Source organism: Amia ocellicauda, chromosome 7, assembly GCF_036373705.1.
Source record: "Amia ocellicauda isolate fAmiCal2 chromosome 7, fAmiCal2.hap1, whole genome shotgun sequence".
In the NCBI taxonomy this organism is placed as follows: Eukaryota; Metazoa; Chordata; class Actinopteri; order Amiiformes; family Amiidae; genus Amia; species Amia ocellicauda.
In genome coordinates this window covers 14,951,023-14,970,145 of record NC_089856.1, presented here as the reverse complement: position 1 = coordinate 14,970,145, position 19,123 = coordinate 14,951,023, and the positions used below count along the sequence as shown (strand labels likewise).

The window sequence follows — 19,123 nt, the reverse complement described above, 5'->3', positions numbered from 1 at the left end:
TATTTCTGATTCTCCCCTGAAACAGGATGTTACCCCTCAGTTTCGCTGGTGTTGTAACGCTGGTTCTTTCTATGACCCCATTTAGTCCTGCTTTTTCCAGTGACCCCATTCACAGTTGAGGTTGTAGGAGGCATAAGTGTGTTTACATACATAGCTGAAAATGAGGCCTAAAGTTGCGATGAAATGCATGCTGTGAATGAAAACGATTTTCTGCTAAAACAAACCATTTATGCATGACATAGCTATGCTTACATGTATATGCTATGGATGTATATCACAGCTTATCAATATTGACCTATATACCTATACTTTGAAAGTAGCCATTTTAAGTATACAATTGTATAAGGAAATTAATTAAGGAACCAACTTTTCATCAGTTAAACAATTTAAAGAGTCAAATGGAATCAAATTACTTCAATTAAGGGTTCAATTAAGCAATTGAGTGCCCAGTTGGAACAAAAAACAGCAGGGTAGGTGGTACTCCAGGACAGGTTTTAGAACCACTGGTGATACACACACATACAGTATATATATAATAAAATAGAGTACATCAAAAGTATCAGTGTATTCTGTGCTATTTTTCGCTGGAGTTCGATATATGTCTCATGGAATCCAACAGCTGTGGTGGGTCTATCTCTGATCTGCTGCACAGTATTTCTGAAAGTTTGCACAAAAACATGCACATTTTTCTCTGGACTCCACTTCGTTCATTGTGGTCCACAGTTTGATCTTAGCATTTTTATTTTACTTTTAAGTTGGTCAGGCGAGCGACCGATACCCATCGAAATAAGCCATCCACTTATATCCTTATAGACAGTAGCGTTCATATACTTCCATCCATTTATTTTTTAACTTTATCTTCTATCCAAAAATGTAAACAGTGCTTTAATTTCTGCATCGTTCCAGTTGCTATCTTTTAAAGCCGACATTTTTAATTGTACTACAGGTGTACTCAGCAACACTAGGCTAGCTCTGTTTGGTACTTGAGTCTCTAGAGGAGTGTTTTAGGCCCTAAGGCCCATTGCATTCACATACAGATAGGCCAGCCCTGGGTCAGCTTTTAGGACTTTAGGTGGCCTTGGGGCCGGCTGAACCTCAAGTGTGGACAGGGTCACTGTCTGACTGGAGGCTCCTCAGAACAGGGCTCCCAACTAAGAGGACCTCCAGTGCTGCTCTCCAGGGCTGGACCTGTGGATCTGATTTACCTGCCTCCTGCTACAGGCTAGGCAGGAATGGTGCTGATGCCTAGTTCAGTAAATCATCAATTACAGTGTGTGTAAAACACCTGCAGCGAGACACAGCCAGGCCCTGTTAACCAAGGTGCTGACTCAGCAGACCTGCTGTGTGTGTTATGGCAGGGTTGATTGCGGTAAGGATTGGGTTCAGGTGAGGCAGACTATACCTGGCAGCATAGGTGCCGACTACGCTCAAGGGCTCAAGAGGCTCAAGGGCTCAGACCCCCCACTCCTACCAGAAAAAACACTGTCAGCCCCCAGCTCCTGCTAATTATTTATCTGACAGTGGTCATAAGGGGTTTCGGCTTAGTAACTCAGCCCCCCCCCCGCTGGAATTTCATAACTCGGCGCCTATGCCTGGCAGTGCAAGTGTGGTTACAGATACTCTCTAACCACTGCCAGATGGCAGCAGGGCCCTCAGCCTTAACCAGGGCTGTTCCAAGAAAAGTTTGTACAGAACATTTGTCTGCTAATCTTCAACAGGACCATGCTGTGTTATTCATAGCATTGTGTAATTAAAAAATATAAATAAAACACTTGACAGCAACACTGACAAATAAACAGTGGAAACTTTGACACAGCAGGAACTTCAGTCATATTTCCATTATCTTCAGTACATTACGTCTTTGTTTTTTGTCAATTGTGTATTTCCTAGCAAAACAGACACTAGTCACTTAATGTAGCCCTCTTGTGTCCCCTTGGTGAACTACATTGACATTTATTTTGCTATTTTACTACATTCACCACCAGAGAGAGCTCTCTCCCTAAAGTTCCTGCATGGTTTGCTGTTTGCACTGTGTAGTGGCAGCGTTTTAGGATCTGCATTGTTTCCGAGTGTGAGGATAGATGCGTAGGCTTATAGGCGAGGGTTGCAGTCAGGTCCACAGCAGGGTCAAGTCTTAATTATCTAATTGAATCAATTACTGGTCTTTTTCTTTAAGTCACTGGGGGATGTTGTGCACCAGTAAATCCAACATGGCTGTCTCTGAACCGAAGAGCTGGATGACAGATCACAGTGGCGCCTAGGGCATTTATTGATTTCGCTTTAAGGGTAGACTATTGGTACCCTGTTTCCCCTGCTCACGCTTAGGTGTATCTCGGCCTGTCCGTGCCGCACCTGTACATGACATGGCTGCCTACGTTTGCATTGTATTTTCACTAGGTACAACTGCACCAGGAAGTGAAACTGTGAGACACCAAAGGTCAAACAGCATTCAACGCATATTTAACCTTTTTGAACTGTGTTTTTAGTTTAGCAGTCCAATGCAGTCCTTTCTCCAGCAGGATTTTAACCATCTTTCCAAATGCTTTTAAATTAGTTACTGCTCCAAGCAAATGATCCTGTATGGCACTTTCCGACAATACATTAATAAGTCCTCTAATTCCATCGTCTTCCCAAGGTACACACACATATTCTTTCTTGGGAAAGGTGGATTCAAGAGCAACTGCCATTATTGTAGTTACACTTCAATAGTCATGCAGTGACTATGTAATTGGTAGTAGACCACCTAGACCAGTTTGAGACTCAGCGGGTTTGATGTATGAAACTGAATCTCATGAAACTTGTTTGTGCACAGACGGAGGTCCATCTGAGCAACAGTGGAAACACCTGCACTCAAACGGCCAGGCCGAGCTGCACCTAAATGTGACCAGTGGAAACGGGGCATCAGTGGGCTCTTAGGTGCCAAATACTGTCATTATGGCTTGAATGAAAATAACAAGATCCATCAGTTCTGAAGCTGCTGGTGATTCAGACACTTATACAATCCCATGCCACGTCTGAGTATTCTGTTACAGTTACTGCAGGTATAAAAACATTTACACCTAGAAACCTGGGAAGTGGGAGAGATAAAAACAATAATTTCATTTACTGAGAAAATAATCATTCCCTTAATATTTTAATTAAGTAACTGTAAAGGCCCTGCAGCACTCCAGGATCTTGAATCACAGAACCTGGCTGATGGTTTCTGCGTCCTGGGTTGTGTGTAGGTCGGTACCGCCGTATTTATGGACCGAAACATCACTCGCTCTCTCTGTCTGTCTGTCTCTCTCCCTTCAAGTACAAGCAATGCGGAGCTCGCACGGATCTCGGCGCTCCCATTGGCTGGCCGGGGTGTGATGCCGGTGCAGCCGCCCCAGCCCGAGCTGGAGAGAGAAACAGAGAGAAAGAGGGAGAGAGAAACAGAGGGGAGGATAGAAGTAGTCTTGTTGCTGGACTCGGGGGTGTAAATGTCGCCGCATCTACAAAACTAAAGTACCGCTTCCTGATGATGAATGCTGGACACACAACATAGATCCGAGCCGCTGATTCAGTAGACACCGGGAGACTGACCGACAGACTGACCAGTCCGGCTGACTCACTTACAGGTTAGAACAGCATCTGCAATAACAACTGCAACAATTAAAACCACCACAGCAACCCAAGCAAGGGAGAGATGCCAGCAGGAAGCAACGACCCCGAGTGCATTTTGAGCTACCAGGTACAGTGCATGTGTGTTTACTACACCTGTGTGTTTGTAGGCACCTTCACTGTGTGACCCTGAGAGAATCGGGGCACCCTGACCCTGCTGTCTATGTGCATATCTTGTCTGTGTGTAGCCTATATTTGTGCGTCGGTACTGGCAGTCACTGGAAATGCATGCATTGCTGTAGCTCTGAACCCGGTGCGTGTGTCTGAGTGTCCTGCAGCTGACAGACCTGCTATGATAGGAGCGTGTTTCCGGAACAGGGTGACGCCGCGGCCGCCGTGTGGAACAGCATCGCCCCGGTGGAGGCAGTGCTCGGCGTGTTGGTTTTCAAATCTGGTTTGTGTGTGAGCTTAACATGATTGCAGCCCCAATCCTACACAGGCGCACACGAACGGAGACGCGCATTCACAGCCAAGGGCGCGAGGCTCACACTGATTTGTGTGTCTCGAGATCGGTGTACGCTCGTGCGCGCGGGCAGTGCCCCAGGATCCCTATGGACTGTGCACATTGCATTAGACTGAGAGAAAGACATGTACAGAGAGATGGCAAGAGCAGCGGAGAAGGACAATGAAGGGGAGGGTGTGTGTGTGTGTGTGTGTGTGTGGAGGATTCGAAATGCAAAACAATCAATCATCCATGTATGTATGTATTTATGTTCAACCCAGCAACACATGTGACGCACAGCCCAAGAGGCTGATCTATATGGAGAGATGGAGATATAGCAGCTGAGTGTGTTAAATGCATAGCACTCCGCAGCAATGGACACATTAACGCCGTTTCGTTTGAGGTGAAGATTATTGTTCGGTGTGATGTGTAATGTATTAGATCAGTACCATGTTGTGCGGAAGCATGTTAACAACGCACCACACACAAGACACAAGACCCCCGTCCTTAAGAAGCGACTTTTCCTAATTTTATTTACGTGAACCGGTCCAGGTTATTAATTCTCTCCTGCTGTGCGTATGAGGTTTGTTGGCCAGATGACCTTGACTGCAGGCTCACGGTAGAGTAGAGTACCCCGCTGCGGTGACGTCTCACCACCTATACTATAGCAACGTCCACCACTCAAAATACGGAGATTATTGAAATCCCCGATATTGACAGTATATTTGCCAGCAGTGCTTTTATAATAATTTATATTGACTACGTGTTCACAGGAACGAGGTAGGAGATCGATTTCTGCTCTGGTCTAAAGACTGGCACGCAGTCAATAAGCAGGGTTTGCTTTGCTACTTCTGTAATTGCTGGTATTGCTTTGATCAGGTCTGTTGTAAAGTTTAAGACTTGCAGAAAGAATTTTAATTGCCTGAGTGTTATTGTGCCATTATTACAGGTAGCCCAGATGTGATGGTAGTGAGGAACAAATCCTTCATGATTTGAAAAGTGTTGCTTGGTCACCAACAGTATTAAGTACACACTGTTATATAGGTTTAATAGGATGCAGCAATATTGCTCTGTATTGTAGGCTGTACTGTCTCCAGGACCAGGGCTGCAGACCCCGTACTGTCTCTCTCCAGGACAAGGCTTTGCGTCTTCTAGAGTATTTCTGAGACTAACTCCCTTTTGAAAACAATCAATCACATCTGCACAAGACAAGTCCTGGGTACATAAACAAATCTAAATTAAATATAAAAATTTTTAAAAAATCAGTTGATGTGGACTGCACACTGACAATAATACAGAGAAGAGGGTAGACCATTATAAATGGTTATCAAATAGACAGTGAACTAGAGAGTGGGAGAGGGAGAAAGGAGGGCAGAGGTATGATCGGAAGGAAAAAAGTATGGCTATTCTCTTTCTCCAATAATCTGTCTAGCCTCTCTCTCTCTGTCTCTGTCTAGTCCTTCAGTCTCTCCTTCTCTTCTTTCTCAAATCTACCTCCCTCTTCTTCTCCCTCTCCCTCTCTCTGTCTCTCTTTCCCTCTCTCTTTGAAGTTGTGTCTGAGAGCAGCTGCCCATTTGATCCAGTGGAGAATATGGCAGGCAGGGATTAGCATATTTAAATCTGTGGGTTCTCTGGGGCTCTCAGCATCAAACACAGAGAGAGCGATTTCTCATAGTGTCTCTGTGCTGTCAGTCTGCCATCCTCTCTAAGTGTATGATTAAAATTATATGCGTAGATTGCCTTTTCATGGATGCTTTGGGGGTATAACATCAACAACTAGACTGCATTGGACTGTACTGCTGAAGAGTCACTGACTGGACTGGACTTTGTTGTCCTGCTGCTAAAAATATCCTTGCTTGTATAATTACCATGTAAAACAAACATACACACTCTCAAGGTTTTTGATGCACTTGTTGCTGGACATGCTGTTCTGTCTGCCAGTCTTTCTTTTTTTCTTTCTTTCTCTATTTTGCAGGATTGCATGGTTGTCACTTAAAAGCAATGTATCTGTTTATGCTGCAAAATAGACAAGATGCCTGAGTCCAAGCACTCAGCCTGCGGAGAGACTGTTACTGCTGTTTTAATGTTCTGATTGGGCTACCTGAACAAAGCTGCTCTCTCCCCCTCCCCTCTCCGTGGATGGAATGATGGATGGATGCATGGATAGTGTATAATTAGATGGATGGATCAATGGGTGGATGCGTGGAGTGAGTCAGGCTCCCTGGATCTCAGTCCCTGCTGCCTAGCTCCTTCTCACACTCCCACTCATAAGAAACACTCTCCTCTCATTCTCTCTCTCTCTCTGTCCCTCCATCTCTTGCTCACTCCACCAGCAAAGTCTGCTTTCTCAGCTTTCTCTTTCACCTGCTCTTCCTCCCTCTTTCCTCTTCTCTCTCCTGCTCTCCCTCCCTGTCTCCCCTTCTCTCTCTTCTGCTCTCCCCCTCTTTCTCTAATTATGATTATGATGATGATTATGATGGTTATTATTATTATTATTATTATGATTATTAACTGAATATAATAACTGAGCATACAGTGGAAATGGTTTATCTTATGTAGCCAGTGTGGCTGGAGCTCCCTGTTCAGGAATTGAACCACGCACCACCACATAATTCCTTCAATATGCAAATACAAGCCCAATAAGGAATAGACTGACAGTGTTGGACAGGAAGACCAAACAGTGTCACATGGTAACAAAAAGTCTCATCCAAGACCTCAAATTAGTGGTGAGCATCCTAAGTTAACCAGTGGGCCAAATGTCTAGCTGTCAAATAACTGCCTGGGCCACAAGACCCCTTTTACCACAATTACAAGCCACAAATGCTGCATTTTAATTTAAAAAGCACAATATAATGCAGTAAATACATATCAGCAATGTATTTTAATCCATATTCATTAAAAAAAGTTGTCATAAATATTCTATTTACCTTTTTCATATTTTTTATTCTTATTTGGGCGGGGGGGGGGGTTCATGGGCCACAAGTGGATGCATTTTGGCCACATAGGGCCTGCGGGGCACGGGTTGCCCACCGCTGCCATAAATTGTCATATGGGACTAAAACAGTGATGTAGTGGACAGCCAAAGGTCATGCCTATTTCTGCAGTTAGTTGTTGAAGGTTTTGGCCAATTGCCTGATGCATCTTTATTATATACATATAGAAGTAATTGTTTATTGCCTAGTCTTTTGCCCTAGAAAAGCCTATTGACTTAATACATAACAGTGTAGCTCAAATTTACTGTTCTGTAATGCATTTTACTGTGGTGTAGTAAACATGAAAATAAATTATAGTGCTGTACTGTACTACACTATACTATCTAGTGAAAATCCAGCTAAGGGAACATATTATTATTATTATTATTATTATTATTATTATTATTATTATTAAAAGTTAAATTCTTCTCACCCAGGTCCTCTTAAACCAGTCATTTTTTTAAAGCCACTATGATGCACTCGCCAGTCTATAGCTACAGATGTCGCCGAAAGTATTGGTAGCATTCCAACCATTCCTCACGTTTAGAAATTGACAAAAGTATTTGTTATCCACCATTCTTTATTTCACATTCAATAGAACAGAAACTTTGCTTTTGATTTATGATGTAACATATTACTTTAAATAGTAAAACAAATGAAAATGGCACGGACAAACATATTGGGACCCTTAACCTAATATTTCGTTGCACAGCCTTTAGAGACAATAACTGCAATCAAGAGCTGTCTGTAGCTCTGAATGAGATTTCTACACTTTTCAACTGGTAGTTTGGCCCACTCTTCTTGAGCAAACCGCTCCAGTTCTCTCAGGTTTGATGGGTGCCTTTTCCCAACTGTGAGTTACAGCTCTGTCCACAGATGTTCGATGGGATTTAGATCAGGACTCATAGAAGACTACTTCAGAACGGTCTAATGTTTTCTTCTCATCCATTCTTGGGTGCTTTTTGAGGTATGTTTTAGGTCATTATCCTGCTGGAGGACCCATGACCTGCGACTGAAACACAGCTTTCTGACACTGGACTGTACGTTTCGCTCCAAAATGCCTTGATAGTCTTCTGATTTAATCGTGTCCTGCACAGATTCAAGGCACCCAGTGCCAGAGGCAGCAAAGCAACCCCAAAACATCACTGAGCCTCCTCCATGTTTCACAGTAGGGATGGTGTTCTTTTCTTTGAAAGCTTCATTTTTTTCTGTAAACATGGAGTTGTTATGATTTACCATAAAGCTTTACTTTTGTTTTGTCTGGAAAAATGGACATTGTCCCAGAAGGACTGTGGCTTATCCACATGCATTTTGGCAAACTCCACTTGGGCTTTTTTGCGTTTCTCTCTTAGAGAGAGGTCTCCTACCATGGAGCCCATTTTCATTCAGACAGCGAGCGACAGATGGTGCGAATTGAAACTGTTGCACCTTGAGCTTGAACTTCGGCTTGGATCTGTTTTGAGGTTTTCCTTGGTTCTTTCTCCACCATTCGAACAATCCGTCTCTTCATTCTTGGGACAGTTTTCCTCTTGCGGCCACGTCCAGGGATATTGGATGTGGGCCTTAAACTTCTTAATAATATTGGCAACAGTGCTCATAGAAATATCAAGCTCTTTAGAGATGGCACCATGCATGGCTATTACCTTCTTTCTTACCTCCTCAGACAACTCTCTGGTTTTCCTTCTCTTTTCCATGTTCAGTGTGATACACACAGTGACACAAAACAGCAGAGTGAGTACTTTTCTCCATTTAAACTGGCTGAATGAGTGATAATGTGATTGAAGACACCTGTGAGATTAATTAAAAGAGAATGGTCTGCCTGAGTTATCACTACAATAGAAAGTTTTTATATTTCTTCTAAAGGGTATCAATATTGTCCAGGCCATTTTAGAATGTCTTTATAGAATAACCAAGAATTCAGTTATTTTCACAGTTTTTTGTTTTGTTCCACTGCAAACCAAAGACAATCATGTATTGATGACAAAATATATTATAATTTCAACACTTTTCAGGGTGAATGGTGCATTATTTTAATAATATTTGAATAGACAGGGTACTTTCGGTATATAAACCTACCTACAATTAAAGGGCTGGGCCCTTGTGTGAGTGATTGTGCACTGTGAGCTTCAATCGGCTTCTATTGTCACAATATGATGTATGAAAATGCCAGTAGAGTGTAAGATTATATAACACTGTGTGAGCTTCTAGTGTTGCTTGACTGTGTATCAAATGAGCTCAAAGAAATGCCAGTTGACTGTATTGATCTTTTCAGAGCCGGGGTGATTTTAATTTCACTTTTTATTGACTTTGCTGTTCTGTTAAACTTTCGCTCTGCTCATCCAAAATGAAAAGAACCTGGTACATTTTACTAACATACCTGCTCTTTATCTACAGCTACTAACCTACTTACTGTCAAACCACCTCACTGATGCACACTACTAAATTGTACTTAGTATAACCTACAGACTAGCACTGATAGTAACCTGCACACTAGCATATGCAATAATACATTTTCAATAAGATATTGTTGCAAAAAGCACTATCACATGCAGACAAATGATCTTCTGGATTACATTTGTAAAGCAAATGCAGTAGTTGAGGTGAGCAGTGCAGTATTTAAAAGCAGCAGTAGGGCAGTGCTAGGGTGGGGGTGGCTATGCTGACTGTGACTGTATGTCACTCACAAGCCACACAGCATTTTAAATCTGCAGGGCAGTGCTGGTTAAGTGAGAACGGCACCAAAGTAGCATCAGTAGCAGCGTAGACTGTAGCTCTGCCTGCAGACTGCCACTGACAGGCCCTGTGTCACTGACAGCTGTGGGATGGCAGGCTGTCAAGGAAATGTGTTGGCTTCCCAGGCATTCTGAGCAGAGTGTGGGGTCAGCAGGGTGACGAGGGGTACTGAGGCTGTGAGCTCAGGCAACAAGATAACACAGTAAGAATGATTATGGTGCAGTGGAGGGCTGGAGGGTTGCTCATCAGTGACTGGTGCGAGTCATTCTTGTTTGTGTGAAAGTGTGAGAGCAAATGAGGACTTTACCCCCCATCACAGAGCTGGGTGTAACCCCCGCTTCTTCAGTACAGGCTGCCTGGCAAATGCTCACAGTATTACAAAGAGGTGTGTAGCAGAGTCCTAGCAGTGCAGTGGCTCCCAGCCTCCCTGTCACACCAGGGCCTGATTCCCAGCCTCCCTGTCACACCAGAGTCGAGCTCCCAGCTATTACGCAAAACAGCGTTTGTGAGGCCACGATAATGCAAATAGTGTCACTATACTGGAGAGATTTCTTATTACATAGCACTGTGTGCTAGGGCTCTGGGGAGAGAGGGAATGTATGCAAATCCTAATGTTTTATTTTATTATTTATTTATTGTAATACTTATCATTAGCCTTTAATGTGGTGAGCTCACATTTTTTTTTTTTTTTTTTTTTTTTTTTTAATGAACACCTGGAGAACCAGGGGGTAAAATGGCAGTTGTGTCAGCTCTGGCATTGCCACGCTGGCAGGATTAAATATGCCTTTACATGAGTTGATTGGGGACAGTTTGCCCCTGCCGGTTCAGTGTATTGATCAGCAGGCTCAGAGTGGCTAAGCGGAGGACGCATGTAGAAACTGCACATGTGGAACCTGTGTCCGTCTGCACACAGGAGCGCTGCTCATACAGATGTGGACCCTGTGGGTGCACTGTTATTATTGATGTTCATGAACTGTTCAACCAGCACTTTGATCTACAGAAACCAGGGGCTCTGTGCTGTGGCACCAATTACAGCTTCACTGGGCAACTTACTGTGCTGCTTAGACCCTGCGCTGTGTGGACTGTAGGGCCCAGATCAGAAACAGTGAAATCCAGCCTGTGTTCTGAGTTGTGGGGGCAGATTGAAATGCTTCAACAACACTGGCAAGTCTCGGGAACTGAGGGGCTGTGAGGGCAGGGGGGTTGCCAGGATGGCCAGATGCTATAATTCGGATGTGGATGAAATGGAAAATCAATTCACGGATGGAGATTGGCCCTAATGGCTGTGTAGCTAGGTGACACTGGAGGCCCAGGGCAATGTGTTTGCTTTTTAATTAGAGCGAATGCTCCAACGCAGTGGGGGGGGTTGTGTGAGGGGGCGGCGATGGGGCCATTACCCTCATCATTTCAGGTGTGCAGGACTGGCTCATTCCAGAGTGCACTGGTACCGCACAGTGGGATGAAAGAGGAATGAAATTAACGGGGGGGGGGGGGTAGTGGTCCCCCACCATGGAGCAGCCGTGTTCTCTTGCTCAGCCTCAGAGAACTGACTCCTGCTTACTGGTGTTGCTGGGGTCAAGAATAGGGAATAGGGAGGAGCAGGAATTTATTGATTGATTTGAAGCACTGCTGGAAACGTTGCCCCCTTTTCACTGTGCCATGCGACCACAATCCTCTTCATTAGGCCTTCAGTTCCTGCCCTTTTCCAGTGTCCAGTCAGCTGTGAGTGTGGCACAGAGGAGGGACTGTGCAAACACCCTGAAGGTGTTAGATTGGAGGAACAGTGAGGAAATCTCAGGGAAAACGTCACTTAAGTGGTTTCACTCAACTGGCTGGAGGTGTTGATGAGACGAATGGAAGCCCACAGAAACACGTTATTGGGCGTGTGATTGTGTGTGCTATACATTTGTGATGCTGAGGGACAGAAGGGACTTGGCACAACACCTGTGCTCTTTGTAACAGGATAATGATCTCCCCAAGGAGGGAACAGGGAGGAGAGGGTGAGATGTATAGGTCACTGGCAGTGAGAATCCTGAGCCATTCTGCCAACAGGTACATCAGTGGGTCACACAGCGGGTACTGTATTAGATCACCTTTAGAACGGTAAGATGTTTGTACCTGTGTGTCCGAGAATGTTAGAGTGTGTGAAAATGGTAGAGTGAGTGAGTGAATGTGTGTGTGAGAGTTAGTGCAAATAAAAAAGGTGAAAATGTCTAAGTCAGGTCTTTTTCTAGGTGGCACTTTTCAGATTTTGACTCACAACCTTCTCCTATTTGATTAAATATTAAGCAATGAAAATAGGTGATTACGGATCTGATGTGTCCTTTAAAACCAGGCCTCTAAAGCTCCAGCCAGGCTGCGTGTTCTGCCTGGGGCTTTTAAAAAACGCTTTGTTAACCTGCTCTGTGGGGTTAAATGGACGGTATATTTTGGGAATGCATCAGTGAGTGTGCCAGACACTTCTGTCAACAACCCAGACACCACGCTCTCGTCTGCCTCTCATCCCTTTATCGTAGGGTCTGTGGTTCTCCAGGGAAACTGTCATGGATACTGACGATACCGGAAAAAAAATACAACATAAATAAATTAAAATAGAAATGAGGACCTATTTCTAGTGCGGGCAGAGCCGCCTGCTTTGATGTGCGCAGCTCTGGGATGCTGTGTTCTCCAGCAGCACAGCTCTGACAGCTTGCAGCTGGGGGCAACACCTCTGTGATGCTCATCCTGGCTCTGTGGGTTTGAACTGGGTGGCTGCCACTGCAAAAACCCAAGGACAGTAAGTTCAATGTTAAGTCAGTGTGGAGGGCAGGTTACAGGAGCTCTAGTGGAGTGGGGTGGGGGACAGAGAGAGAAAGAGAAACTGCAGGCCTCTGAAAGACTCTACTAATCAGTGGAGAGCAGACTCAGTGCCTGTGGTGTAGTGAGGGCAGAGGGCCGTAGGGGGCATTGTGGAGAGCTGTGATTCTTACTGTGACTCATCCTGCCTACATCGCTCACAAGGGACTCGAGCAGCTCGTTCTACACTAGGGCGCTGCTGCCTAGGCTACCCCCCTTCACTGATGTATTTAGAGGCTGCTGATCCTCCATCAGTGTTTTAATGGAAATTGTGTTTGATTGCTAAGTAGGTTAATGTCTCCCTGGGCATTGTCACTCAGGAGATAAGGGACTTGCTCTCCCTCCCTCGCTTCCTCCCTCCCTCCCTCCCTCCCTCTCTCACTCCTTAACTCCTTTTCTCTCTCTCCCTCCCTCTCTAGTTTATTCCCTTGCTTCCTCACTGCCACCCTTACCATGCCAACCTGTCCTTGGCACTTGGGGTCTGGGATTCGAGTCCCCGACCTCCTGTCACACACTAAACCCCACCCCACCCTGCCCCACCCTACCCCACCCTACCCCTTGCCCCAGTGTGACTACAGCACTGATAAGTCACTATAACGACATTACTGCCTTTCTCTGTTCTGCTGTAAATAGATTATTACAGAGAAACCTTATCAGCAACGCTACAGTGTCCTCCTGTCCCTGTGATGTGCTGTGTGTGTTGTGCATATATGTGTGTGTATTGTACGTGTGTGTGTGTCCGTCTGTGTTTGTGTGTGCGTGTGTTTGTCTGCATGTATGAGAGCTTGTTTGTGCATGTGTTTGTCTGCGTGTATGAGAGCGTGTTTGTGTGTGTGTGCATGTGGCTTGTTTATTTACATTGTGTGAGTGACATGTCACTTATTTTAAATATCCTCCCCCTGTCAGGGCTGCAGTAGTCAGTCCTGGCTAACTACAGTGGCTGTAATTTTCTCTGTGTCTGACTGTGTTAACAGAACAGCCATCTCTTAATTACTGCACCGCAGTGGGCGGCCGGGAGCTGCCAGCTGGGCAGCGTGGTGAAAGGGACTCTGTGTGCACTCTGCTCTGCAGGCTCTGCAGCAGCGTTGGCTGGGATAGCGGGGCTGTGTGGAGAGGGGTCAGTGTGTGCTGTGTGTGGAGAGGGGTCAGTGTGTGTTATATAGAAGGGTCTGTGTGTGCTGTGTGGAGGGGGATCAGTGTGAACTGTGTGGAGGTGTCAGTGTGAGCTGTGTAGAGGGGTCTCAGAGTGTGCTGTGTTGCTGTCCCTACAGAGGCCGGATGAGGAGGTAGTGGTTGACCAGGGGGGGACCAGCTCCATCCTCAACATCCATTATGAGAAGGAGGAGCTAGAAGGTAAGCGACCGTCTACTCTGTTACACACTGACACAATGAGACACCAACGCACTGATGCACTGCTTCTCTGTTGCGTCGCGTTGCCACACTCTATTGTCTCCAGTTACTGGGCATGGTGACACAGCCAGGTGCCCACCAACATCTCACACCTGTGCAACCCTCCTAGGCAAAAAAGCACACAACGCAATACAGAAAACATAGTGCTATGGGAAATTAGTTGTGCATGACTAGCAAGCATGTTAACAGGAGCCTGTACTGTGCTGTGCAGTATTGTGCGGTGCTGTGCGGTGCGGTGCTGTGTGGTGCTGTATGGCACTGTGCTGGTGATAACAGTGTCCAGGATTGCAAGGCAGGGAGTGCAGTTGTGCTCTACACTGCATGAGACTTGAGAAACGTGTGCTCTTTTAGTTTATTTCCTATTTATTTATTTATTGGTTCATTAATGTTTTAACAGTGCATTGTGTTTATTCCTAGCATAGCAGATGCAGAGGGGTGTAGAGTTTAACCTGTTTGAATGTTTCATTCCTGTGCATTATTAATCTGGGCCAGCAAGCTGGGGAGCTGGTAGGAACTAATCCATGTCCCACTGAGCCCAGTTGGCACCGGCCCAGCCCCCCGGGCCACAGCACTGCGTTATTGATGCCAGGACTGGCACGGTGCACTGCTAGCCTCAGGTTAGGCGGTTCTTTAAAAAGTGGCTTCCCTTTGACACAAGCAGGCCGTCCTTTTGTCTTGTGCCAGTGAGTCATGGCACCTGTGTCAGCATACAATGGGCTGCAGATTTATTCCCTGTGAGTTTGTTACGCATCGGGGAGAGAGAGAGAGGATAATAAATACTTCATTAGGTAAACAAACAGAAACATAGAGATAATAATTCCAGTTCTGAGGCAGTAATGAGACACCTCCCACAGAGCTCTGAGCCTAGACTCTCCTCCTGTACGTGTGTCAGATTTGGTAACATAGAGCCCCTCTCAATGCGCTATGGAACGAATACTCTCTTTAGTGATTATCCTTCATTATTTGTTTGAAAGGTACAGCTGTTAACAGTACAGTTGCTGCCGATTTAACCAGCAGCCTGTTCACGTCAGCCGTCCTGCAGAACTGTTTTCTTTAGTATTTAGTAAAGTCATAATATATTAAGGATTGCAGAGCCCCTGACCACTTTCTGGCGATTTACTCAAGACACTCCTGCTGAGACTGTACCTGTAAACAGCAGCCTGATCCCCTGGGCTGCTCAGCACTTTTGCTCTTATGCACTTTATTAAACTCTGCATTTTTAAGCTCCTGCTTACTTATGTACCGTTAGCAATCCTATTGTGTTTCTCCAATGCCCCGCATCCCTTTTGCACATACCTGGGACTCAGCTGTATTATGTCTGCACCTCATTCAGCTCAGATGTACCGTGGCTCTCAAAAGTATTCACCCCCCTTGAACGTTTCAACATTTCATTGTGTTCCAACATTAAATCAGAATGGATTTAATCAGGAGTTTTTGCCACTGATCAACACAGAACATGTCAAAGTTAAAAATATAATCTGGAAATTGTTCTAAATTAATACAAATACAAAACAGAAAATAATTGAATGCATAAGTAATCACCCCTTCAGTCAATATATTGTAGAGGTTCCTTTGGCAGCAATTACAGCCATGAGTCTGTGGATAAGTCTCTACCAGCTTTGCATATCTGGACACAGCAATCTTTGCCCATTCTTCTTTGCAATATCGCTCAAACTCCGTCAAGTTGGATGGGGACCTTTGGTGAACAGCAATTTTCAACTCTTTCCACATATTCTCACTTGGAGAGGTCCGGGCTGTGACTGGGCCACTCCAGGACATTGACCTTTTTGTTTTTAAGCCACTCCAGTGTGGCTTTGGCTGTATGTTTGGGGTATTTGTCCTGCTGGAAGATTAATGTTCTCCCAGGTCCCTTGCAGACTTCAGCAGGTTTTCTTCCAGGATTTCTCTGTACTTTGCTGCATTCATGATGTAGTTTTTGTTAGGAATTGTACTAACCAACTGTGGAACCTCCCAGAGACAGGTGTATTTAACCTGAAATCATGTGATGTGACACACCTTCATTGCACAGAGGTGGACTAATTATGTGACTTCTAAAGACAACTGGTTTCACCACAGCTCAATCAGTGGTGATTACTTATGCACTCAATTATTTTCTGTTTTGTATTTGTAATTAATTTAGAACAATTTGAAGATTATAGTTTTAACTTTGACATTATGGAAATGTTCTGTGTAGATCAGTGGCAAAAACTCCTGATTAAATCCATTCTGATTTCATGTTTTAACACAATTAAATTTGGAAAAGTCCAAGGGGGGTGAATACTTTTGAGAGCCACTGTATGCTTATTAAATGTTGTATTGATAATACTATTGCACTATTGTAATGCTTAAATTGTATTTTGTATTGACTTTTTTATTCAAGGCACCTGCAAATAACTTATTATCAATAATGATAATAATAAGTATTTGTAGCTCAGGCAGGGGGTAGGGGGGTAGGGGGGGACAGCCGCCGCAAACCAGACCCCTGATGAGCTGTTAGACTTCCATGTAGCTCATCTGCTAGCTTAGAAAGCAGTGAGAATCAGTTTAACACTTCATACACGAAATGTATGCTTTACAGGGGCGGCGGGGCTGGTGGATTTTGATTCAGTGATTTAAAAAAATGTCCCTACCTCTCCCCTGCCCCCATTCCCTCCCTCCCCCAGGTCACAGGACTCTGTATGTGGGGGTTCGGATGCCCATGGACAGACAGAGCCACCGGCACCACCGCCCCCATGGCCAGCGGCACAGGAAGCGCGAGAGGATGAGGGGGGAGACGGCGGCGGCGGCAGAGGAGGGAGGGTCCACGCATGGTGAGACTGACTCACGAACAGGACTGACGGACTCACAAGCAGGAAACACAGACAGACAGCCCCATTCAGGTAGGAAGGGCGGGAAGACAGCCAGACAGGTTGGATACACTCACAGACAGACAGACAGCCCCATTCAGGTAGGAAGGGCAGGAAGACAGCCAGACAGGTTGGATACACTCACAGACAGACAGACAGACACTCATTTAGACACACAGATGTGCAGGCAGGCAGGCAGACATACAGGCTCAGATTAGACATACAGATACACAGGCAGACAGCTAGACAAACACATGGGCAAACAAATAGACAAACACACAGGCCGACAGGCAGACAGACACACATGTTAGACACAGACCAATGTTTTTGGGCTGAATTCACCTGTCTGCTCTTTCACTCTCAGATTAACATGCACACAAACATCAATATCTGCTTTTATGATGGACTCAGCGCTGTAACTGCTGCTATTGAGTATTCAAAGTGTATGTATGTGTATGGGCGTGCGTGTGTGTGTGTGTGTGTGTGTGTGTGTGTGTGTGTGTGTGTGTGTGTGCTACCCAGTGTCTGTCCTGGCTGGACTGTCTGGAGAATGAGGGCATAGTCCAGCAGTGTAGGGCAGAAACCCCGGCAGGCCCAGGGCTGGCAGCAGGCTGACTGACAGCAGCCCCGCCCAGCCAGGCTGATGGGACCTGACAGGCCTGCAGCAGCAATCGACTACTCAGCTAATTAAAATCACATAAGATAACAAACTGTGTCCATGTTGATCCAAACTGAAAGGTCAGCCTAATTACCTGACAAGACATTATTCATGCATGCCATCCATAAATTAATTAAAAAATGTGCATTGTTTTGCAGCAAAGCAGGCCCAGAACTGTCCAGGAAATGGTATTATAAGACTCCTGAATCAGTCCTGAATCAGGCAATCTGATTTCTCCCTCTGTCTCTCTATCTCTCTCTTTCAATTTTCAGTTTCAATATAAGGTGCTTTATTGGCATGACAAACAAATGTATATTGCCAAAGCAATTACATACATACATGAGGGAAAAAAGTATTTGATCCCCTGCTGATTTTGTACGTTTGACCACTGACAAAGAAATGATCAGTCTATAATTTTAATGGTAGGTGTATTTTAACAGAATAACAACAAAAAAATCAAGAAAAACGCATTTCAAAAAAGTTATAAATTGATTTGCATGTTAATGAGGGAAATAAGTATTTGATCCCCTATCAATCAGCAAGATTTCTGGCTCCCAGGTGTCTTTTATACAGGTAACGAGCTGAGATTAGGAGCACTCTCTTAAAGGGAGTGCTCCTAATCTCAGCTCATTACCTGTATAAAAGACACCTGTCCACAGAAGCAATCAATCAATCAGATTCCAAACTCTCCACCATGGCCAAGACCAAAGAGCTGTCCAAGGATGTCAGGGACAAGATTGTAGACCTACACAAGGCTGGAATGGGCTACAAGACCATTGCCAAGCAGCTTGGTGAGAAGGTGACAACAGTTGTTGCGATTATTCGCAAATGGAAGAAACACAAAATAACTGTCAGTCTCCCTCGGTCTGGGGCTCCATGCAAGATCTCACCTCATGGAGTTTCAATGATCATGAGAACGGTGAGGAATCAGCCCAGAACTACACGGGAGGATCTTGTTAATGATCTCAAGGCAGCTGGGACCATAGTCACCAAGAAAACAATTGGTAACACACTACGCCGTGAAGGACTGAAATCCCCTGCTCAAGAAAGCACATGTACAGGCCCGTCTGAAGTTTGCCAGTGAACATCTGAATGATTCAGGGGAGAACTGGGTGAAAGTGTTGTGGTCAGATGAGACCAAAATCGAGCTCTTTGGCATCAACTCAACTCGCCGTGTTTGGAGGAGGAGGAATGACCCCAAGAACACCATCCCCACCGTCAAACATGGAGGTGGAAACATTATGCTTTGGGGGTGTTTTTCTGCTAAGGGGACAGGACAACTGCACCGCATCAAAGGGATGATGGACGGGGCCATGTACCGTCAAATCTTGGGTGAGAACCTCCTTCCCTCAGCCAGGGCATTGAAAATGGGTCGTGGATGGGTATTCCAGCATGACAATGACCCAAAACACACAGCCAAGGCAACAAAGGAGTGGCTCAAGAAGAAGCACATGAAGGTGCTGGAGTGGCCTAGCCAGTCTCCAGACCCTAATCCCATAGAAAATCTGTGGAGGGAGCTGAAGGTTCGAGTTGCCAAATGTCAGCCTCGAAACCTTAATGACTTGGAGAGGATCTGCAAAGA

At 45.1% G+C, this 19,123-nt stretch overlaps 1 protein-coding gene across 1 annotated transcript in view; it reads left to right on the top strand.

The window, feature by feature from the left end:
* Nucleotides 1–3,364: 3,364 nt before the first annotated feature.
* The window catches only part of LOC136752928 (electroneutral sodium bicarbonate exchanger 1), a 55,619-nt gene continuing 39,860 nt past the window's right edge, over nucleotides 3,365–19,123 (top strand). Inside the window, exons 1-3 of the mRNA XM_066708657.1 lie at nucleotides 3,365–3,715; nucleotides 13,899–13,980; nucleotides 16,701–16,847. Coding sequence (XP_066564754.1) covers nucleotides 3,671–3,715; nucleotides 13,899–13,980; nucleotides 16,701–16,847 — 274 coding nt within the window. The 5' untranslated portion in view covers nucleotides 3,365–3,670. The remainder of the gene's footprint in view (nucleotides 3,716–13,898; nucleotides 13,981–16,700; nucleotides 16,848–19,123) is intronic.